Source organism: Triticum dicoccoides, chromosome 2A (assembly GCF_002162155.2).
Source record: "Triticum dicoccoides isolate Atlit2015 ecotype Zavitan chromosome 2A, WEW_v2.0, whole genome shotgun sequence".
Taxonomy (NCBI): domain Eukaryota; kingdom Viridiplantae; phylum Streptophyta; class Magnoliopsida; order Poales; family Poaceae; genus Triticum; species Triticum dicoccoides.
The window spans coordinates 164,610,492-164,634,810 of record NC_041382.1 but is presented as its reverse complement, the minus strand read 5'-3'; the positions used below and the strand labels follow the sequence as shown (position 1 = coordinate 164,634,810).

At 46.2% G+C, this 24,319-nt stretch overlaps 1 protein-coding gene across 1 annotated transcript; it reads right to left on the bottom strand.

The window, feature by feature from the left end:
- Nucleotides 1–338: 338 nt before the first annotated feature.
- On the bottom strand, nucleotides 339–2,573 carry LOC119354001 (probable serine/threonine-protein kinase WNK5). The gene is made up of 2 exons (XM_037620708.1): nucleotides 1,972–2,573; nucleotides 339–1,020 (listed from the first exon to the last, which is right to left on the bottom strand). The coding sequence occupies exons 1-2, from the start codon at nucleotides 2,557–2,559 to the stop codon at nucleotides 634–636; spliced, it is 975 nt and encodes a 324-aa protein (XP_037476605.1). The 5' UTR covers nucleotides 2,560–2,573; the 3' UTR covers nucleotides 339–633.
- Between the last annotated feature and the right edge of the window lie 21,746 nt (nucleotides 2,574–24,319).

The following is a 24,319-nucleotide window of genomic DNA, read 5'->3' as shown; positions in this document are numbered from 1 at the left end:
TTTTTCTTTTTAAACGAGAAATATGAACAAGTTGGGTGCAAGCATTTGATTGCTTATTTCAGAAACATGTACTCCTTGGCTCAGGGGCTAGCCGGTTGCTTCGTTGAGAACTTGAGATCCTCATAGCAAATAGGTACTCCCTCCGTCCGAAAATACTTGTCATCAAAATGGATAGAAAAAGGTGTATCTAGAACTAAAATATGTCTAGATGCATCCCCTTTCATCCATTTTGATGACAAGTATTTCCGAACGGAGGGAGTAGCATTTAGTGTCGGCATCTTCCGTCTCGGTAAAAATAGAAACAAAATGCGTCAAGGTTCTGCAGAGAACACGCTGGCTCAGTCCTGATTTGTATTCAGGTGAACAGTTATTAATTGGCACGAGCCCATGATGCCTTATCAATGTAATACTACTGGAATGCAACAATAAGAATACAGACTGGCCCAGGCGAATTCCGTCGAGACCATCATAATCTTTACACATTTTGCTCGCTCGCTTGCTTGCTGGAGCACAAATCAAACAAGCATTTGGACTCAGCGTCGTGCTTCTACTACTAGCTAACCACTAACAACAAGGTGGACAAGTTAACACTGCTACATTATCCGATCCACCCTCGCGACCGGGGGCTAGCTGCTAGCTGAGCGTGCCGGTGGTGTCGTCGTCGATGCCGTGGAAGAAAGGGTCCCGCAGGAGGTCGGCGGCGGAGGGGCGGTTGCGTGGCTTGCCGATGCAGCGCTGGATGAAGGCCCGCATCTCCGGGTCCCTGAGGCGGCGGAGCGCGGCGGGGGGCACGCCGTTGGTGACGCTGTGGTAGATCTGCACCACGCTCTCGCACTCGCCGTAGGGCATCTCCCGCGTCACCATCTCCAGCACGCACATCCCGTACGAGTAGATGTCCACCGACTCCGTGTACGTCTCCGAGTAGAGCTCCGGCGCCATGAACTCGGGCGTGCCCAGGATCGTGTGCGCCGTGTGGTCCTTGTCCACGATCGCCGCCAGCCCGAGGTCGCCGATCTTCACCTGCACCACCAATCCCCGGAGCCGTCAGTCCAACAGGCTCGTGATTCATGAAAGCAACGGCTAACAGCCAGTGCTCGATCGGGGCAGAATCGTAGATGCATGCAGGTGCAGCAAGCAACTGAACAAGTTAGCGTAAGAGATTGGAGTGCGACTCAGCTATGTATGTTTGAAAGCAAAAACAAAGTGCGTCTCAGCGTGCATCAGTTGTGTTTCTCTTTTACTCGAAAGCTAGGTGCAGCTCACGCAGGCATATATCCTCCTAGTAGGTCCAGCTCTCGCGATGCTTTCAGAGACACGGAGAGCTACAGAGGTCTACACTACAGCTAGGTCGTCACAGAAAAGAAGCGCAAAAGGTGGGAAAAGCGCCCGTCCGCGGATTAATCGCCGGCCTAATGCACGGGTCGGTGTTCAGATCAGCAGGCATTAAACTACATCTTTGTGCTGCTGTTCTACCCCAAATTGCCTATTTAGGCAGAAAAAAAAACTAAGATAGTATTGAGGTATTAGTAGCAAGTAAAAATTATGTTTCCATGCAAAAAAAGTAAAAATTATGTTTAGCACAAAACTACATCGTGTGCTACTTTCCTACACCAAATTGCCTGTTTAGGTACAAAACTACGATAGTATTGAGAAAGTAGTAAGTAAACATTATGTTTATCCCCAATACAGAATCTAATTAAAACCGAATACATGCAGTATTTAGGAGTATTCCAATCTAATTAAAACAAGATTAAATTAAATTCTTTTTAGAAACGATTAAACTAAATTAAATTATGCGAAACGGCGTCGTGCGCGAGAAGGCGAGAGAGTCTAGCATAACGCAGTTCTAAATATAAAATTTGGGAGATTGCAGATATTTAATCGTTCAACAATTGAAGAACTGTGCGGGGAGAGGCAGCAATTAGCAGCCAGGCGACCGATCGAGATTGATTGATTGATGGGCGCAGTTACCTGGCCGGTGTTGCCGTTGATGAAGACGTTGCTGCAGTTAAGGTCGCGGTGGATGATGCAGGGGTCGTGGGTGTGGAGGTGGTCGAGGCCCTCAAGGATCTGGCGCGCCCACTTCTTGAGCGCCTTGAGGGAGACGTGCTTGTGGCGGTCGCGGTACTCGCGGAGGCTGCCCGAGTTGCAGACCTCGGTGATGAAGTTGAGCACGCCGGCGTCGCGGTCGAGCCAGACCTTGTGGAAGCCGATGATGTGGTCGTGGTGGAGGGAGCGGAGGAGGCGCACCTCGGCGTGGAGGCGGTCGACCATGGAGGGGTCACGCTCCGCCAGCGCGCGCAGGCGCACCCGGTTCCACGCCACCTCGATGCCCTCCTCCTGGTCGAACCCGCGGTACACCTTCTTCACGGAGCCCAGCCCCAGCACGGCCGCGTACCGCCCGAACCGCCCCGTCGGGTCCACCTCCTGGAACGCCTCCTCGTCGCACGCCGAAGCCGACATGGCCGCGTCCTGGCTCCTGCCGCCGCCGGCGGTGACGGGGCGGTGGTGGTGCTGCTGCTGCTGCGCGCGGCGCTGCGGCGTCGGGTTCGGGGGCATGCGGAAGGCGGGCGGGAGGCGGGCGAAGCTTAGGACGATCGGGGCGGGCGCTATATATGGGGGAGGTGGTTGTGCGGTGCGCGCGGCAGCGGCCTTCACCGGGAGGAGCCAGCCGAGAGCGGCACGGGCTCGGTGGCGTAGTTGTTGCGTATTGCTACACGTGCGCGCGTACGTACGTACGTATGGGGGCCGGTATGACCCGGATTTTGCGGGCCGACTGGCTGTTGGGCTGGGCCACGCTGGCGTGCCGTGTGGATCGGAGGAGGTCGGCGCGTCCGTCGGCTGGGCGGTTCGTCCGGTTCACGACGCCGCGTGGACTGTGGAGGAATCCCGTTTGCTCGTTTCTGTTTGTTTAGTCGACGGGTTGTTTGTTTGTTTCTGCACTGGTGATGATCCGGACTTGTTAAACCGATTGTCACGCGCCCACGTAGTTCGTCGGTTTGACCTTCTTAGCGTTTAACTTTTCTTTTACTTATAATCTGCCTACCAGTTTGTAGCCAATTGCCCTTTTTTCCGAAGGATTGTAGCCAAATGGCTTTTTTAGGGGTTGTAGCCAATTCGCTTTTTTTAGGGTAAAACACAATTGTATTTATCATATTTCACATGATGTAGGATGCGTCTTTGGTCATGGAACAGACCAAACCAAACATGGCGATCAGGGCCTCTAGAAAAAGAAAATCAAACTAGACTATGTGCTTCATAATTAACAGCACAACTCCCAAAAATAAAATTACACCGGAAAAAAGAGGCTTTAAGGTTTATCTCATTATGGTAGCCAATTCACTTGGAAGGGTCCTACTGAGGTAGGTGTAACTGGGCCATGCAGGGTGTTGCCGTGTTAGACTTCGGGACGGCCCGGCTACCGTAATCCCTTCGGAAAGGAAAAAAATAAAAGGAAATTCCATCCCCTGAAACGAGAAATGCCAGCTGTCATAATGACAACAATCATTCTTGGTCGGGCGGGCGCCGGCGTTTTCGGTCGTCGGCGACGGATGAGGTGAGGATGGTGGCTGGCGGGTAAAACTGGCGCCGCCGTCGCTATGCCATCTCATGCACGGTGGGTGGGAGTGAGTCGGAGTAGAGGAAAACGGGGTGTTTGGCTCGCTTATATGTTGGAAGGTATTTCGCTCATAAATATTGTGAATTACTAGGGGTACGGAGGGCGTGGGATCAATAGAACGCAGTCAATGGCTAGAGGTGAGTTTTTTCTCTCACGTACAAAACGGTTACAGTTGAGTTTATAAGCCAAATAAAAGCCGACTATTTGGTTAGGCCGCTGAGTTATAAGCGTGGAAAGCCACACTCTTATGTCATCCGACCGAGTGTGTATCTCCAACGTAATTCATTGTCATATCTCAACCTGGCAATCGGGTCGGGTTGGTCGGGTAGGCCTTTATTAGACCCATGTCCTATTATTAATCGGGTTCTTTCTAAACCAACGAACCTACCCATGGGTTTGGAATTAGACCCACGTCCGAACCCATCGGTTACCCATCGAGCGTAATGCATTTTTTATTATTTAATTTGTGCACCCTGCTTAGCGAGGCCCATGAATTTCCGCACCAAGGATTTCTAGTGGCATACTGTGTCTTCTATTCCTTTATATAGGCAGTGCTCCACGGAAGCGGATTAGGAGCACTTAGCGACGCGCCCCACCGAAATCACGTACGCCCCCTTCAGTCTCTAGGGATCTGTGCAACTTTGAAGGAAATGATTGTTGCCGATTAATATGCGTCCCAGGCTTACAAGGCAACAGTATGTACCTGTGCTTCGGTATTTAACATATCTGCAAAGGAAACAACGTCAAGCGGGGACAGGCTCGGAGACTCGGAGGACCCCGGTCATGCACAAGCCAGGGTCCAGGACGCCGGCCACACGCAAGCTCAGGTCGAGGACGCCGGCCACGACGAGCATGAAGCCCACTACCTCGACCAAGGCGAGCACATTGTACATACACTGTTGCCTAGGTAGGGCATGGCGATACCGAGTTTGACCACGACGGGGATGACCAGGATGCGGACAACGTATGCTAGGAGGCGGTGCCGGCGGAGCTATACTTTTTGCTATTTCATGCTTCTGTCTATCTACAGCAACAACAAAGCAACGTGGGTGCATGTTGTCCAAAAAAAATCTCACCAAAATTGTTCACAAGTCATGTAAAATAAAACATATATATACACTTATTAATATTAATCGGGCAACCCATGGGTAACCCACGGGCATGAACTCACACCCATACCCTACCCAAATCGGGTTACTCATCGGGCTTACCCACGGGTGAAGATGATGACCCATATCCTACCTATTCGGGCGGGTGCCCATGGGCGCGGACGCCCATGGGTCGGATTGCCGGGTTGAGTCATATCCAGCTGCACTGGCGGAGAGTGAACCGAAATTTGGGGGGAAAGGGCAAATGCGTGCGTGACATAAAAAAGGTTTTGGCGATTAAGAAACGTCGAAGGATTAGTGCAGCAATTAGCAGAAAGATGAGCTTATTTGGCAAAAACCTCTAGGAAGGGGGGCCGGTCTTGGTTTCATCCCGCCGACGCTCTGCCATTGTACGATTGATAACGTGAACATGGTGGACCTCCTCGACGCAATTTTTCTTCTTTAGAAACACAATATGTATGCAGACGTTTATATACACTCACCTTTATAAATATATGCATACACCCTACCCCTATAAACACCTTCGAAAGACTGATCCGACAGATCTTAAGATTCACAAAGTCATCACAATGTCTAGCTATCGACAGAAAAGTTGCCTTCCATTGAAAAAATATTGCGGCTTTACAAGACACATATGTGTAAAACGCTTTATCTTGGTGGGTTGAGGGTACAACCACCCTCTTAGCCATCCAACCTTATGCTGGTTCTCCTTCCTCAATCCAATCGACAACATCCAACGTGTCATCGATCTATGTTTCAAGTTTCAACGGGGCAACACCATGGTCCATGGATGTGTCACCGCTCATGTCTCAGGCCTCCTTTGGTTTGGAGGAATTTCATAGAAATTCTAGAGGATATGATTCTTATAGGATTTTTCCTTTAGAGCCCTTTGATTCATAGGAATGGATTCCTATTCCTACATAGGATTGGTTCCTATCCTCCACATTTCATAGGAAAATAAAAATGAGCCTAGACTCAATGGAAAAATTCCTTTGGTGTGAACCAAATGACATCTCGTTTCCTATTCCTACTCATAGGATTTGAGTTACATGTCATCTCATTTCCTACAATTTTCCTATTCCTACGATAATCCTATCCTATGAACCAAAAGAGGCCTCAACGTTGATAACTCGTTTGCATTTAACCCATACCCAAAGCAACTCATGGCACCTCCAAGCCATGTTCTGCAGTAGTTCCTCAAAAAACTCGTGGCACCTCCAAGTTGTTCATGAAAAACCCTCCTCCATGTATCCTTGCACATTTTCGAACATGTCCATGGACAACACCCATTTGTCCATCAAAACCAAGGTGCTCAGCCGCATCCCCCATTTGTCCTCCATTTTTCAAGACATTTCGGAGCCAGTTTTACATGATCACAAACCACGCATAGTTCAAATTACATTGGACATTTTTCAAATTAAACATAGGAGATGGTTCAAACATAATTAAACATGGACATATACTAAACCTTAACATAACATAACGTCTTGTGAACGCATGCCCAAAGTTGAGGTGAAGTTGGAACACTCTCGGGCAGCCACTGCTGCCATCATTGTCCTGGCGACGATGTCCAACAGGTTGCGATGGACCGTCCTCACGGGGCTTCGACCTTGGCGGCACACTTTTCGATTCCCTGACGCACTTCGAGGCGACGATGCCCTTCTTCAACATGCTCGATGCATGTCGCTCTCCTTCATGGTCTGGAGCCGATGGCGTCTTGGCGAGGTCTCAGACATCCGGCAGGGTGGCGACTACTTGGACTGAAACCCGCGAGTAGCCACGCAACCTATGACCACGGACGCCTTTCGCCAGAGGCCTCCTCCATAGTGTGGCCCATGGCAGTGGTAGCCTTAGGGAGGGACCCACATGTCTAAAATGACCTTAAGGATAGTTCAAGAACCTCAAATCTGTCTCACACATGAGCTGGGTTTGGAGAAGGCCACACGTATGAGCCGCGTTTAAGAGAGGCCCTGGATGGCCTTTTTCTATCCAAACAATGTCCGTACTGTTTGCCCGGACAACTGGGGACAGAGTAGGGGATGCATTTAGAGATGTTGTGGCACTCCACATCCATCATGGCGGTACACGACCATGACAACTAGCTAGCTGTTTCCTACCTTCACGGGAAATTCACGTGAAATGGTTCAACCTCCTTCACAGAAAATTCACGTGAAATGGTTCAATCTCACAGAAAAGGGTTTCGTTCTTTACGGGTTTAACGAGGCGTACGTGATAGACTCAAGTGAGGCAAGTAAAGAGCACTAGGTCTACATCAGCACCCACCTTCAGAAACCTGACATCTGTGAACCTCCATGGTTGAATCAAGGAAAATTGGTAACAAAACACGATTTTAGAGGCCAGCAGGGCAAAATGTAACAGGACAACAGATTTCGTGGTGATGGCCGTCACCAGAATAATCAATATTCAGGAAACTAGTAACAAGTAGAATAATCAACAGATTGCTACACGGAGTGCTCCTCTTCGGCGCCCTGTGCACCCCATAAGGTACCTGGCGCCTGAAAGGAGCGCGGTAGTGGGCCGCCCCAGCATCCCTCGCGCCAGATGCTCAAAAAACAAACTGGCAGAGAAATATGTCGCACGCGAGATTGGAACCGACTTACCATTGCTGACGGACTTCGCGCGTCAACCACTACACCAGGATAACACATTTGTTTTATGTACGAAAACAGTTCAATTTGACCCATGTTCAGCCCCAGTACAAATTATTTGGTAAAAGGGAACACAAATTTGAATAACAACTTCAAAAATTTCAAAATAGTTCATCAGTTTTGAGAAAAGGTAACGGATTCCAAAGAAATGTTCATAAAAAATAAAGAAAGTCGTCAATTTTTTTAAAAAAGTTCACGGATTTTAAAAAAGTTCATCGATTTTTATAAAAAAAGTTGACGGATTTTTTACAAGGTCATGGATTTCAAAAAATTTAATCGGATTTGATGCAAAAAGTTCATGAATTTGAAAAAAAGTTCACCGGATTTTGAAAAAAGTTCACATATTAAAAAAACTCATCACTTTTGATAAAAAAGTTCACCAATTTGAAAAAAAGTTAATCGAGCTTCAAAAAAGTTCATCGAGTTTGAAAAAAAGTTCAGCAAAGTTGAGAAAAAAGTTAATCAAGTTTGAAAAAAAGTTCATCGAGTTTCAAAAAAGTTCATCAAGATTGAAAAAAAATCATTGAGTTTCAAAAAAGTTCATCGAGTTTGAGAAAAAGTTCATCGATTTTGCATCAAACCAGGAAGAAAGAAAAAAAGAAAAAGAAAGAAGAAAAATGGAAGATCGAAAAATGCATGTAATCACGCACTAGAAAGATCAATGCTTCTTGGCTCGCTCTCAGCCATTCGCCATGTGTCGCGTTCTGGATACTCCCTTCGGATTTTGTTTTTGTACTTTTCTGCACGCGTTTTCGGCTTTTTAAACAGTTTTTTTCAAGTTTTTTCGACGTTTTGGTTTTCTCCTGGTCTTCCTTATCTTTTCGATAAAAAGAATTTGAATTTTTTTTTGCACGAAAAAAAACACGTTTTCTTTTTTTTCCTTTCGTGAAAGTCATGGTTTTTTTTCACAAGAGGCACGATTGTGCTTTAGCGAGAGTCACGGCCGTGCCTTTCGGAAACGGAAAAAAACACGTCTCCTTTTTTTTCGGAGAGTCATGATTTTGCTTCCGCGAGAGGCACGGTTGTGCTTTCGCGAGAGTCATGGCCATGCCTCTCGGAAAGGAAAAAACGAAACGCGTTTTCTGTTTTTTCTTTCTTTCGTGAGTCACGGTTTTGCTTCCGCGAGAGGCACGGTTATGCTTTCGTGAGAGTCACGGCCGTGCCTCTCAGAAAGGGAAAAAAATACGCGTTTTCTATTTTTTTTTCTTTCACAAGAGTAACGGTTTTGCTTCCGCGAAAGACACAGTTGTGCTTTCGCGAGAGTCACGGCTGTGCCTCTTGGAAACGAAAAAAAACGTGTTTTTTGTTTTTTTTCCTTCCACGAGAGTCACGATTTTGCTTCCGCAAGAGGCACGGATGTGCCTCTTTCGGAAAGGGAAAAAACTGTGCTCCTGATATGGTTTTTTCGCCCGGTTTTTTTCGTTCGGTTTTTTTTATGAAAAAAAATTCGACAAAACCTATCAACATGGGATCTAGTTTTGAAGATCTCGACGCGAGGAATCCAATGATGAAAACGGTTCGAGATTTGGACACACGGTTTAAAAGATAAAACGTTTTGAATAAATGGGTCTACGAAAAAGGAAAAACTTTCAGGTTGCGACAAGTGGCGTGCTGCATGTATGCCACTTGTCGCAACCTGAGAAAGTGGAGTGTTCTTTGCAACGAGTACTCCTTAATTAGTGATTTCGCGCCCGGTTCACGACGCCGCGTGGATTGTATACAAATCGACATAGTTTCGTCGTTTGTGTTTGTTTGTTAACTCAACGATTTGTTTGTTGCCTTTTTTAAGAGTCGATCGGTTTAGTTGATGCGTTGATCCAAATCGTTAAACCGACTTTGTTAGGCGCTCGCCACGTAGTTCGTCGGTTTGACTTTTTTAATAATACCGTTTGACTTTCACTCTTCTGTCTTGCAGTTGTAGCCAATAGGCTTGGATGGTCCAAGCAAGGTAGGCCGTAATGTCACGCCCGAGTGGATTATAGGGTAGGATTTAGTAATTTTGGGAACGAGCTAGCGGAATTGTCTCGGATCTGACGTATATTGAGTGTATAAAAGGAAGGCGATTGTGTTACGGTTCTAGCCCTGATCAAAGCATTCAGCAAATCATCATGCTCTCTCGCCAGCCACAACCCGGCTGTTATAGGTAGAGCAAGGACAGCTCACTAATGGAAAGGGTAAGAAAGGTACAGTAACGGTCACGGCCATCCAACGGTGGTGATCGACTGGGATAGGAGGTCGCCATCGTAGCCGTCCATCTACTGAATCGGTATTTGCCAGAAACGCTACAGCGATAACTGAATCTTGAGCCACGGAAAGCATATTTGATGAAATCCGCGTCTTCCCATGTTGCTTCGGCCGGAGGCAAATTTTCCCATTGAATGTACCACTGCACCACGGGCAGATTGTGTCTGGGTACTTGCCTCACTTGCAGAACCTGAGCTGGCCCGGTTTTGATCGTTCCATCGGCTGCCACCATTGGCAAATTAGGGCTAGGAATGGATTTATTGCCGATGTGCTTCTTTAGCTGACTGGCGTGGAAAACTGGGTGAACTTGTACATGATCAGGGAACTGCAGCTTGTATGCCAATTTTCAATCTTCTGGATGATCATGAATGGACCATAGTACCTGTTTTGCAGTTTTAATGCACCTCTGAATCCAAAGGCTGCTAACTTATAAGGAGCCATTTTGAGATACACCATATCTCCAACTTCAAAAGCTCTCTCACTTCTTTTTAGGTTAGCATATTTCTTCATCCTATTTTGAGCCTGCTGCAAATTTTCCTTTAAGTGCTCAATCATCTGTTGTTTAGCATAGAGAAAGTCATGTGCTTCCTCATCATCTGGGCCTGGTACTGCTAATTCTGAGATCAAATTGTTGGGGAACGTTGCAGAAAATTAAAATTTTCCTACGGTTTCACCAAGATCCATCTATGAGTTCATCTAAGCAACGAGTCAAGGGAGAGAGTTTGCATCTACATACCACTTGTAGATCGAGTGCGGAAGCTTTCAAGGGGATGGTGATGAGGGAGTCGTACTCGCCGTGATTCGGATCACCGACGACCAAGTGCTGAAAGGACAGCACCTCCGCGTTCAACACACGTACGGGACGGACGACGTCTCCTCCGTCTTGATCCAGCAAGGAGGAAGGAGAGGTTGAGGAAGGCAGCTCCAACGGCAGCACGACGGCGTGGTGTAGTTGGTGCAGAAGTGCTCCGACAGGGCTTCGCCAAGCACGTACGGAGGAGGAGAGGTGTTGGGGAGGGGAGGGGTTGCGCCTTGGCTTGTGTTAAGCAGCCCTCCCCTCACCCCTCTATATATAGGAGGAGAGGGGCAAGGGGGCCGGCCCTCTAGGGGGAACCCTAGAGGGGGGCGGCGGCCAAAGGGAGAGGGAAAAGGGGTGGCTTGCCCCCCAAGCTAGGGGGGCGCCCCCTTTAGGGTTTCCCCTCCCCTTGCCCTAGCCGCATGGGCCTAGGTGGGGAGGCGCGCCCAGCCCACTAGGGGCTGGCTCCCTCTCCCACACAGCCCATGTGCCCCCCCCGGAGGGGTGGCCCCACCCGATGGACCCCCGGAACCCTTCCGGTGGCCCCGGTACAATACCGGTATGCCACGGAAACTTTCCGGTGTCCGTTTAACCACTTTCCTTATATAAATCTTTACCTTCGGACCATTCCGGAACTCCTCGTGACGTCCGGGATCTCATCCGGGACTCCGAACAACATTCGGTAATCACATACTTGTCTTCCTGATAACCCTAGCGTCACCAAACCTTAAGTGTATAGACCCTACGGGTTCGGGAGACATGCAGACATGACCGAGACGACCTCAGGTCAATAACCAACAGCGGGATCTGGATACCCATGTTGGCTCCCACATGCTCCTCGATGTTGTCATCGGATGAACCACGATGTCGAGGATTCGATCAAACCCCGTATGCAATTCCCTTTGTCAATCGGTACGTTACATGCCCGAGACTCGATCGTCGGTATCCCAATACCTCGTTCAGTCTCGTTACCGGCAAGTCACTTTACTCGTACCGCAATGCATGATCCCGTGATCAAACACTTGGTCACTTTGAGCTCATTGTGATGATGCATTACCGAGTGGGCCCAGAGATACCTCTCCGTCATACGGAGTGACAAATCCCAGTCTCGATCCGTGTCAACCCAACATACACTTTCGGAGATACTTGTAATGCACCTTTATAGTCACCCAGTTACGTTGTGACGTTTGGTACACCCAAAGCACTCCTACGGTATCCGGGAGTTACACGATCTCATGGTCTAAGGAAGAGATACTTGACATTGGAAAAGCTCTAGCAAACGAACTAACCGACCTTTGTGCTATGCTTAGGATTGGGTCTTGTCCATCACATCATTCTCCTAATGATGTGATCCCGTTATCAACGACATCCAATGTCCATAGCCAGGAAACCATGACTATATGTTGATCACAACGAGCTAGTCAACTAGAGGCTCACTAGGGACATATTGTGGTCTATGTATTCACACGTGTATTACGATTTCCGGATAATACAGTTATAGCATGAATAAAAGACTATTATCATGAACAAAGAAATATAATAATAACACTTTTATTATTGCCTCTAGGGCATATTTCCAACAGTCTCCCACTTGCACTAGAGTCAATAATCTAGTTACATTGTGATGAATCGAACACCCATAGAGTTCTGGTGCTGATCATGTTTTGCTCGCGAGAGAGGTTTAGTCAACGGATCTGCGACATTCAGATCCGTATGTACTTTGCAAATTTCTATGTCTCCATCTTGAACATTTTCACGGATGGAGTTGAAACGACGCTTGATGTGCCTGGTCTTCTTGTGAAACCTGGGCTCCTTGGCAAGGGCAATAGCTCCAGTGTTGTCACAGAAGAGTTTGATCGGTCCCGACGCATTGGGTATGACTCCTAGGTCGGTGATGAAATCCTTCACCCAAATAGCTTCATGCGCTGCCTCCGAGGCTGCCATGTACTCCGCTTCACATGTAGATCCCGCCACGACGCTCTGCTTGCAGCTGCACCAGCTTACTGCTCCACCATTCAACATATACACGTATCCGGTTTGTGACTTAGAGTCATCCAGATCTGTGTCAAAGCTAGCGTCGACGTAACCCTTTACGACGAGCTCTTCGTCACCTCCATAAACGAGAAACATGTCCTTTGTCCTTTTCAGGTACTTCAGGATATTCTTGACCGCTGTCCAGTGTTCCTTGCCGGGATTACTTTGGTACCTTCCTACCAAACTTACGGCAAGGTTTACATCAAGTCTGGTACACAGCATGACATACATAATAGATCCTATGGCTGAAGCATAGGGGATGACACTCATCTCTTCTATATCTTTTGCCGTGGTCGGGCATTGAGCTGAGCTCAATCTCACACCTTGCAATACAGGCAAGAACCCCTTCTTGGACTGATCCATTTTGAACTTCTTCAAAATTTTATCAAGGTATGTGCTTTGTGAAAGACCTATGAGGCGTCTCGATCTATTTCTACAGATCTTGATGCCTAATATGTAAGCAGCTTCTCCAAGGTCCTTCATTGAAAAACACTTATTCAAGTAGGCCTTAATGCTGTCCAAAAGTTCCATATCATTTCCCATCAAGAGTATGTCATCTACATATAATATGAGAAATGCTACAGAGCTCCCACTCACTTTCTTGTAAACGCAGGCTTCTCCATAAGTCTGCATAAACCCAAACGCTTTGATCATCTCATCAAAGCGAATATTCCAACTCCGAGATGCTTGCACCAGCCCATAAATGGATCGCTGGAGCTTGCATACTTTGTTAGCGTTCTTAGGATCGACAAAACCTTCTGGCTGCATCATATACAGTTCTTCCTTAAGATAACCGTTAAGGAATGCCGTTTTGACGTCCATCTGCCATATCTCATAATCATAGTATGCGGCAATTGCTAACATGATTCGGACGGACTTAAGCTTCTCTACGGGAGAGAAAGTCTCATCGTAGTCAATCCCTTGAACTTGCCGATAACCCTTAGCGACAAGTCGAGCTTTATAGATGGTGACATTACCATCCGCGTCCGTCTTCTTCTTAAAGATCCATTTGTTTTCTATCGCTCGCCGATCATCGGGCAAGTCAGTCAAAGTCCATACTTTGTTTTCATACATGGATTCTATCTCGGATTTCATGGCTTCTAGCCATTTGTTGGAATCTGGGCCCGCCATCGCCTCTTCATAGTTCGAAGGTTCACCGTTGTCTAACAACATGATTTCCAGGACAGGGTTGCCGTACCACTCTGGTGCAGAACGTGTCCTTGTGGACCTACGAAGTTCAGTAGCAACTTGATCCGAAGTACCTTGATCATCATCATTATTTTCCTCTTCAGTTGGTGTAGGCATCACAGGAACATTTTCTTGAGCTGCACTACTTGCCCGTTCAAGAGGTAGTACTTCATCGAGTTCTACTTTCCTCCCACTTACTTCTTTCGAGAGAAACTCTTTTTCCAGAAAGGATCCGTTCTTGGCAACAAAGATCTTGCCCTCAGATCTTAAGTAGAAGGTATACCCAATGGTTTCTTTAGGGTATCCTATGAAGACGCATTTTTCCGACTTGGATTCGAGCTTTTCAGGTTGAAGTTTCTTGACATAAGCATCGCATCCCCAAACTTTTAGAAACGACAGCTTAGGTTTCTTCCCAAACCACAATTCATACGGTGTCGTCTCAACGGATTTAGACGGTGCCCTATTTAAAGTGAATGTAGCTGTCTCTAGAGCGTATCCCCAAAATGATAGTGGTAAATCGGTAAGAGACATCCTAGATCGCACCATATCTAATAGAGTGCGATTACGACGTTCGGACACACCGTTACGCTGAGGTGTTCCAGGCGGCGTTAGTTGTGAAACGATTCTACATTTCCTTAAGTGTGTACCAAATTCGTGACTTAAGTATTCTCCTCCACGATCTGATCGTAGGAATTTTATCTTTCGGTCACGTTGATTCTCTACCTCATTCTGAAATTCCTTGAACTTTTCAAAGGTCTCAGACTTGTGTTTCATTAAGTAGACATACCCATATCTACTCAAGTCATCAGTGAGAGTGAGAACATAACGATATCCTCCGCGAGCCTCAACACTCATTGGACCGCACACATCGGTATGTATGATTTCCAACAAGTTGGTTGCTCGCTCCATTGTTCCGGAGAACGGAGTCTTGGTCATCTTGCCCATGAGGCATGGTTCGCATGTGTCAAATGATTCATAATCGAGAGACTCTAAAAGTCCATCAGCATGGAGCTTCTTCATGCGCTTGACACCAATGTGACCAAGGCGGCAGTGCCACAAGTATGTGGGACTATCGTTATCAACTTTACATCTTTTGGTATTCACGCTATGAATATGTGTAGTATTACGCTCGAGATTCATTATGAATAAACCATTGACCATAGGGGCATGACCATAAAACATATCTCTCATATAAATAGAACAACCATTATTCTCGGATTTAAATGAGTAGCCATCTCGTATCAAACAAGATCCAGATACAATGTTTATGCTCAAACTTGGCACCAAATAACAATTATTAAGGTTCAAAACTAATCCCGTAGGTAAATGTAGAGGTAGCGTGCCGACGGCGATCACATCGACTCTGGAACCATTCCCGACGCGCATCGTCACCTCGTCCTTCACCAGTCTCCGCTTATTCCGCAGCTCCTGCTGTGAGTTACAAATATGAGCAACGGCACCGGTATCAAATACCCAGGAGTTACTACGAGTACTGGTAAGGTACACATCAATTACATGTATATCGAATATACCTTTAGTGTTGTCGGCCTTCTTATCCACTAAGTATTTGGGGCAGTTCCGCTTCCAGTGACCCTTCCCCTTGCAATAAAAGCACTCAGTCTCAGGCTTGGGTCCATTCTTTGACTTCTTCCCGGCAACTGGCTTACCGGGCGCGGCAACCTCCTTGCCGTCCTTCTTGAAGTTCTTCTTACCCTTGCCCTTCTTGAACTTAGTGGTCTTATTGACCATCAACACTTGATGTTCTTTCTTGATTTCAACCTCTGCTGACTTCAGCATAGAAAATACTTCAGGAATGGTCTTTACCATCCCCTGCATATTGTAGTTCATCACAAAGCTCTTGTAGCTTGGTGGGAGCGACTGAAGGATTCTGTCAATGACTGCCTCATCAGGGAGGTTAATATTCAGCTGGGTCATACGGTTGTGCAACCCAGACATCTTGAGTATGTGCTCACTGACAGAACTATTTTCCTCCATCTTACAACTATAGAACTTGTCGGAGATGTCATATCTCTCGACCCAGGCGTGAGCTTGGAAAACTAGTTTCAGCTCTTCGAACATCTCATATGCTCCGTGATGCTCAAAACGCTTTTGGAGCCCCGGTTCTAAGCTGTAAAGCATGCCGCACTGAACGAGGGAGTAATCATCAGCACGAGACTGCCAAGCATTCATAATGTCTTGGTTCTCTGGGACGGGAGCGTCACCTAGCGGTCCTTCTAGGACATATTGTTTCCTGGCAGCTATGAGGATGATCCTCAGGTTCCGGACCCAGTCCGTATAGTTGCTGCCATCATCTTTCAGCTTGGTTTTCTCTAGGAATGCGTTGAAGTTCAAGTTGACATGAGCGTTGGCCATTTGATCTACAAGACATATTTGCAAAAGGTTTTAGACTAAGTTCATGATAATTAAGTTCATCTAATCAAATTATTGAATGAACTCCCACTCAGATTAGACATCCCTCTAGTCATCTAAGTGTTACACAATCCGAGTCGACTAGGCCGTGTCCGATCATCACGTGAGACAGACTAGTCATCGTCGGTGAACATTCTCATGTTGATCGTATCTTCCATACGACTCGTGTTCGACCTTTCGGTCTCCGTGTTTCGAGGCCATGTCTGTACATGCTAGGCTCGTCAAGTTAACCCTAAGTGTTTTTGCATGTGTAAAACTGTCTTACACCCGTTGTATGTGATCGTAAGGATCTATCACACCCGATCATCACGTGGTGCTTCGAAACGACGAACTTTAGCAACGGTGCACAGTTAGGGGGAACACTTTCTTGAAATTGTTATAAGGGATCATCTTATTTACTACCGTCGATCTAAGTAAACAAGATGCATAAACATAATAAACATCACATGCAATTATATAAAGTAGTGACATGATATGGCCAATATCATATAGCTCCTTTGATCTTCATCTTCGGGGCTCCATGATCATCTTGTCACCGACATGACACCATGATCTCCATCATCATGATCTCCATCATCGTGTCTTCATGAAGTTGTCACGCCAATGACTACTTCTACTTCTATGACTAAAGCGTTTAGCAATAAAGTAAAGTAGTTTACATGGCGTTCTTCAATGACACGCAGGTCATACAAAATAAAGACAACTCCTATGGCTCCTGCCAGTTGTCATACTCATCGACATGCAAGTCGTGATTCCTATTACAAGAACATGATCTCATACATCACAATATATCATTCATCATTCATCACAACTTCTGGCCATATCACATCACATGACAATTGCTGCAAAAACAAGTTAGACGTCCTCTAATTGTTGTTGCATCTTTTACGTGGCTGCAATTGGGTTCTAGCAAGAACGTTTTCTTACCTACGAATAACCACAACGTGATCTTGTCAACTTCTATTTACCCTTCATAAGGACCCTTTTCATCGAATCCGCTCCAACTAAAGTGGGAGAGACAGACACCCGCCAGCCACCTTATGCAACTAGTGCATGTTAGTCGGTGGAACCGGTCTCACGTAAGTGTACGTGTAAGGTTGGTCCGGGCCGCTTCATCCCACAATACCACTGAAGCAAGATAAGACTAGTAGCGGCAAGCAAGTTGAAAAGATCCACGCCCACAACAAAATTGTGTTCTACTCGTGCAATAGAGAACTACGCATAAACCTGGCTCATGATGCCACTGTTGGGGAACGTTGCAAAAAATTAAAAATTTTCCTACGGTTTCACCAAGATCCATCTATGAGTTCATCTAAGCAACGAGTCAAGGGAGAGAGTTTGCATCTACATACCACTTGTAGATCGAGTGCGGAAGCTTTCAAGGGGATGGTAATGAGGGAGTCGTACTCGCCGTGATTCGGATCACGGACGACCAAGTGCTGAAAGGACAGCACCTCCGCGTTCAACACACGTACAGGACGGACGACGTCTCCTCCGTCTTGATCCAGCAAGGAGGAAGGAGAGGTTGAGGAAGGCAGCTCCAACTGCAGCACGACGGCGTGGTGTAGTTGGTGCAGAAGTGCTCCGACAGGGCTTCGCCAAGCACGTACGGAGGAGGAGAGGTGTTGGGGAGGGGAGGGGCTGCGCCTTGGCTTGTGTTAAGCAGCCCTCCCCTCACCCCTCTATATATAGGAGGAGAGGGGCAAGGGGGCCGGCCCTCTAGGGGAAACCCTAGAGGGGGGCGGCGGCCAAAGGGAGAGGGAAAAGGGGTGGCTTGCCCCCCAAGCTAGGGGGGCGCCCCCTTTAGGGTTTCCCCTCCCCTTGCCCTAGCCGCATGGGCCTAGGTGGGGAGGCGCGCCCAGCCCACTAGGGGCTGGCTCCCTCTCCCACACAGCCCATGTGGCCCCCCCGGGAGGGGTGGCCCCACCCGGTGGACCCCCGGAACCCTTCCGGTGGCCCCGGTACAATACCGGTATGCCATCGAAACTTTCCGGTGTCTGTTTAACCACTTTCCTTATATAAATCTTTACCTCCGGACCATTCCGGAACTCCTCGTGACGTCCGGGATCTCATCCGGGACTCCGAACAACACTCGGTAATCACATACTTGTCTTCATGATAACCCTAGCGTCACCGAACCTTAAGTGTGTAGACCCTACGGGTTCGGGAGACATGCAGACATGACCGAGACGACCTCAGGTCAATAACCAACAGCGGGATCTGGATACCCATGTTGGCTCCCACATGCTCCTCGATGTTGTCATCGGATGAACCACGATGTCGAGGATTCGATCAAACCCCGTATGCAATTCCCTTTGTCAATCGGTACGTTACATGCCCGAGACTCGATCGTCGGTATCCCAATACCTCGTTCAGTCTCGTTACCGGCAAGTCACTTTACTCGTACCGCAATGCATGATCCCGTGATCAAACACTTGGTCACTTTGAGCTCATTGTGATGATGCATTACCGAGTGGGCCCAGAGATACCTCTCCGTCATACGGAGTGACAAATCCCAGTCTCGATCCGTGTCAACCCAACAGACACTTTCGGAGATACCTGTAATGCACCTTTATAGTCACCCAGTTACGTTGTGACGTTTGGTACACCCAAAGCACTCCTACGGTATCCGGGAGTTACACGATCTCATGGTCTAAGGAAGAGATACTTGACATTGGAAAAGCTCTAGCAAACGAACTAACCGACCTTTGTGCTATGCTTAGGATTGGGTTTGTCCATCACATCATTCTCCTAATGATGTGATCCCGTTATGAACGACATCCAATGTCCATAGCCAGGAAACCATGACTATATGTTGATCACAACGAGCTAGTCAACTAGAGGCTCACTAGGGACATATTGTGGTCTATGTATTCACACGTGTATTACGATTTCCGGATAATACAGTTATAGCATGAATAAAAGACTATTATCATGAACAAAGAAATATAATAATAACACTTTTATTATTGCCTCTAGGGCATATTTCCAACACAAATGTGGGAGAAAACCATAAAGTGCTTGGAAAGAAGACATTTTCAGGGCAGTGTGGTAGGTAGTGTTGTACCAAAATTCTGCCAGAGGTAACCAAGAACACCATTTCTTTGGTTGAGATGTAGTCATGCACCTGAGATAAGTTTCCAAACACTAATTAATCCTCTCTGTCTGGCCATCAGTCTGGGGATGATATGCTGTGTTGTATCTCAACTCACTTTTTATACCAGCAAAAATATCCTTCCACAGTTTGCTAGTAAAGATTTTGTCCATGTCTGTGATAATGAGCTTAGGAGGGCCATGCAATCTAATGATGTGGTCCACAAAAGCCTGAGCAACAATAAGTACATTGTAAGGGTGAGCAAGGGGTATAAAATGGGCATACTTGGTGAATCTGTTTACAACCACCAAAATCACTTCCTTGCCCTGAGATCTTGGAAGTCCTTCAGTGAAATCCATAGAAACATGTTGCCATGCCATGTCAGCAATGGGAAGAGGGTCTAATAGCCCAGGTTGAAGACAGTTTTCATGTTTAGCTCTTTGGCATATGGGACAAGCAACAACAAAATCTTCCACAATGGTTTTTAATCCAGGTCAATAGAAGATATTTTTGATTCTGTGATAAGTAGCTCTAGTGCCTGAATGACCCCCCATAGGAGAACTATGCAAAGCAGTGATAAGTCTTTGTCTCATATTAGCACAATTGCCCACTAGGATTTTTCCTTTGTATCTAATTACTCCAGCAGTGAGTGTGTAATCAGACATAGTATGATTCTGTGCCAAGAGCAACTTCTCAAGAATTTCCTTAGCACTTGGATCTTGATGATATCCCTCTACTAGTTCTTGTGCCCAGACTGGAGTTGCAACTGAAATTTCCATGCAAGATGGTAAAACTCTTGACAGAGCATCTGCCACTCTATTTGCTATTCCTTTCTTGTACTGAATTTTGAAATTAAACTCCAACAGTTTCATCATCAGTTTATGCTGCACCCCTTAAGTGGTTTTCCGATCTGTTATAAACTTGAGAGATTGCTGGTCTATCTTAATTATGAGTTCATGCCCTATTAAGTAATGTCTCCACCTTTTTAGGGCCTCAAGAATTGCTAGAGCTTCTTTTTCATAAGTTGAAAGTGTTGCATTCCTAGGACAGAGGGAAGAACTGTAGTAAGCCAGTGGCCTGCCCTGTTGCATCAATACCGCTCCAATACCCTTGCCAGAAGCATCCGTCTCCAAGGTGAAAGGTAGAGAAAAATTGGGGAGAGCTAGTACAGGAGCTATAATAAGAGCTTGTTGTAGTTGCTGAAAGGCTGCATCTTGTACCTTTGTCCATTGAAATTGTCCCTTCTTAAGCAAATCATGCAAGGGTCTGCAAATCAGTCCATAATTCTTTATGAATCTCTTGTAGTATCCTGCCAAACCTAAGAAGCTTCTCAGTTTTGTCACATTATCAGGAACTGGCCATTCTGCAATAGCTTTGATATTTTGGGGTCAGTGGCTACTCCTTCAGCAGATATCATATGGCCCAAGTACTCCACTTTGTTGGACTGCGAACGCACACTTGGATAATTTTGTTGATAACTGGTTTTCCTTAAGGATTTTGAGTACAGCTTCTATATGTTCCATGTGCTCATCTAGTGTTTTACTGTAGATGAGTGTATCATCAAAGAAAACAAGGACAAATTTCCTCAAGTAAGGGCCAAAGATCTTGTTCATCAAGGCTTGAAATGTGCCAGGGGCATTAGATAAGCCAAAAGGCATTACTAAGTATTCAAGGTGACCCAGAAATGTACTAAAAGCAGTTTTGTGTATATCATTAGGGTGCATCCTGATCTGATGATACCCTGCCCTTAAATCCAATTTGGAGAAGTATTTGGCCCCTTGCAGTTCATCCAGTAGATCCTCTATCACTGGAATGGGAAAATTGTTTTTGATTGTCACTGAGTTGAGTTTTCTGAAATCAGTACACAGTCTCATGGAATTGTCCTTTTTCTTAACTAAAATCACTGGTGAAGCATAAGGACTCTGACTGTGTCTAATGAAGTGAGCTGCTAGTAATTTCTTGATTTGTTCTTCCATCTCCTTTTTCTGGTGCAAAGGAACTCTGTAAGGCCTAGAATGAGGAGGTTCAGTTCCAGGTTTTAATGGAATAGTATGATCACATTCCCTCTATGGGGGTAATGTGTTAGGTTCCTCAAACAGGTCAGCATACTGCATGAGCAGTTTCTGTATTTGGGGAGGTGTTTTGAACCCAGCAGGAGCCTGTAGGATTATATTGTGTACTTGCAAGAGAAATGCTTCAGCTCCTTTTTCAAGTAACTTGTTCATTGTTTCAGCAGGGACCTCTTTCACTTTCTCAGGAGTGTTGAATATTGCAGCAGTGACTGTTGTCTTCCCTTGCATAGTGAAACTAAAAGAGTTTTCTGGAATATTGAAAGCCACTAGGCTCATAAGTGTAAACCAATCATAACCCAATATCACATCATGGCCAGGCGGTGGAAGAACTCTGAAGTTATACTACAGAGCATGTTTTGCTAACTGAAAATTACAGTTAGGGACTACTGCTTTAGATATTAATTTGCATCCTCCTGCAACAGTAACCATCTTAGGCTGCACTGGTAATAAGTGGCAACCAGCCTTTATAGCAAAGTCCTGACTGATAAAAGAAGAGGAACTTCTAGAGTCCAACAGTGATGTTGCTCTCTTTCCATTGATGTGAATAATTACAGTGGGAGTGGGAACTGCCAGTTTTTGTCCCATTGCATGGACAGTGATGAACATAACTTGCTCTCCCTCCTCAGGTATTTCTTCCTGCTCTTGTTGTAATTCTTCTGCTCCCACTTCTTGATCAGCTTGTTCTTGTTGCATTAAATGCACATGTGGAATTAACTTGCATTTGTGGCCATGCACCCACTTATCACCACACCTCCAACACTCTCCTAATTTCCTCATTTTCTGGAATGTAGTGTTGTTTGCATCAGTTTGTTTATTCTGAACATTCTGATGTGCAGTAGTGTTGGAGTTGTTGGTTTTAGTCTGGTATACACCACTATTTTTCTGATAAAAATTGACATAGCTGCTACTACTCTTCTTATTGGCTGTAGTACTAGGAGGAAAGTTGGGTTCAATCTCTTTGGCCAAACAAAAAGCATCAGTTAATGATTGTGGCCTCAATGGTCTCAGTTGAAATTTAATCCCCTCTCTGAGGCCATTTACATAACACCTGACAAACCATGTTTCTCCCAGTTCAGGATTTTCTACCATGACTTCTGCCATCAGATCTTCAAACAATTTGGTATATTCAATCACTGTGTTGTTGTCTTATTTCAGTGAATTGAACTTTTCAGTAAGGTCATAAGAGCCCTATTGAGAAAATCTCTTGACCACTTCTGCTCCAAACTGTTTCCATGTCAACTATTTCTTCAGGAGTCCAGATCTTCTGAGCCAAACACCAGCTTCATCAATTATATATAGCTGAGCTAATGGTATTTTATACTCTTTAGGAGCAGCTGCCATTTGGAAATACTTGTTACATTGCCTCAACCAACCAACTGGATCCTCTCATGAAAATTTAGGGAAATCCATCTTGGGGCCCTCAGTCAGAGATCTCATGAATTGTGCTTGCATGTCCTGTTCATAAGTCATGTGATATCCTTGCCACAACTGCCTTTCTCTGTTCTGCTGAAAGTGCTGATTGAAAGCAGGTGTATGTTCAACATGTCTTGGTGTTACTGGAGTACCCACTGGGCTGTAAGTTTCCTGTCTCCCTTGATTTCCAAAACCAGGAGGACCATTTGCTTTGTTTGTTCGAGTGGGAGGTAGATTCTATAAGTGCACTTCTTCCAACTGTTTAGATTTTTCTTTCTCTGCTGCTAGTTGCTTTCTTAACTATTCAATTCTGGTTTCTTGATCAGGCACTTGATCTGGGTTCAGGATTGGAGACTTGGGCACTATCTGAGACGTTGAAGGTCTATCCAGATGTGGAACTTGTTGAGTGGTTTTAACCAAGGTCTGCAAAATAGTGTTGATCGCTGACAGTTCCTTGCTCAGATCCAGCACCACTTGTTCCACTGAACCCACAGTCGATGAAATTTCTCCCTGTTTAGAGCCAATTGCCTGAACATCCTCTTGCAACTTGGACACCTGTGATTGCATTCTAGCGCTGTCCTTCTGGAGTACTCCAACATCCTCACGCAGTGCCAGTACTTCCTGAAGATTTGACTCATCCATCGGTTTGGCACGCCCCATCTCCTTGATCTGAAGTCAGGGTGAGGAATTTTACTACTGAATCTTCAGCAGCCCTTCCCTAGACCACAGATCCTTCCGCCGCCTACCTAGTCGCCACCTAGGCACACGGATCAGAGCATAGAGCACGGGATTTTACCGATCGAGCAATGTGCTCAAACAACCGTCTGCTCGACCAATCTGCGCCCGAATTCTCACCGCCGCCAGAAACACTGTGCCAACCCCGCCGCCAACGCCGCCTACAACTCGCGTCAGGTGATCGCGCTAGAAGAAGGGTGGGAAGAAGGGTGGGACTCACTGATCTCAAAAAAATTTGCCCCTCCGGAGCGCCGCTGTCGAGAATCAATGGCTCATGATACCAATTTGTCAGGCCCGAGTGGATTATAGGGTAGGATTTAGTAATTTCGGGAACGAGCTAGCAGAATTGTCTCGGATCTTATGTATATTGAGTGTATAAAAGGGAGGCAACTGTGTGAGGGTTCTAGCCCCGATCAAAGCATTCAGCAAATCATCATGCTCTCTCGCCAGCCACAACCCGGCTGTTATAGGTAGAGCAAGGACAACTCACTAACAGAAAAGGTAAGAAAGGTACAGCAACGGTCACGGCCATCCAACGGTGGTGATCGACTGGGATAGGAGGTCGCCATCATATCCATCCATCTACTGAATCGGATTTGCCGGAAACGCTACAGCGATAACTGAATCTTGAGCCACGCTTATTGAACTAGCCTGACACATAATCCCCTCGGAAAGGAAAAAGGGAAATTCCTGCAGTCATATGATGACCAACAACCTATTTGGTCCCTAAAAAAACTTTTTGAGATATATTTTATTGAAACAGAAAGTACCTATATTAAATTAAAGGACGTGGCTAGCAGGCGTCCGAGCGCCCGTTGGAGGGATCGAACGCTCTTTCAAATATGGAAAGAGCTGCTGGCACACCCGACGCAGCTCACCAAAAAAGGAATCTTATCCCACGTGTATTTATTTGGAG

Coding starts and splice junctions, on each gene's coding strand:
- LOC119354001 (XM_037620708.1), bottom strand. CDS start 2,559: ATGCCCCCGAACCCGACGCCGCAGCGCCGCGCGCAGCAGCAGCAGCAC. Junction 1,021..1,971: donor TCAACGGCAACACCGGCCAG/GTAACTGCGCCC, acceptor TTGGTGGTGCAG/GTGAAGATCGGCGACCTCGG.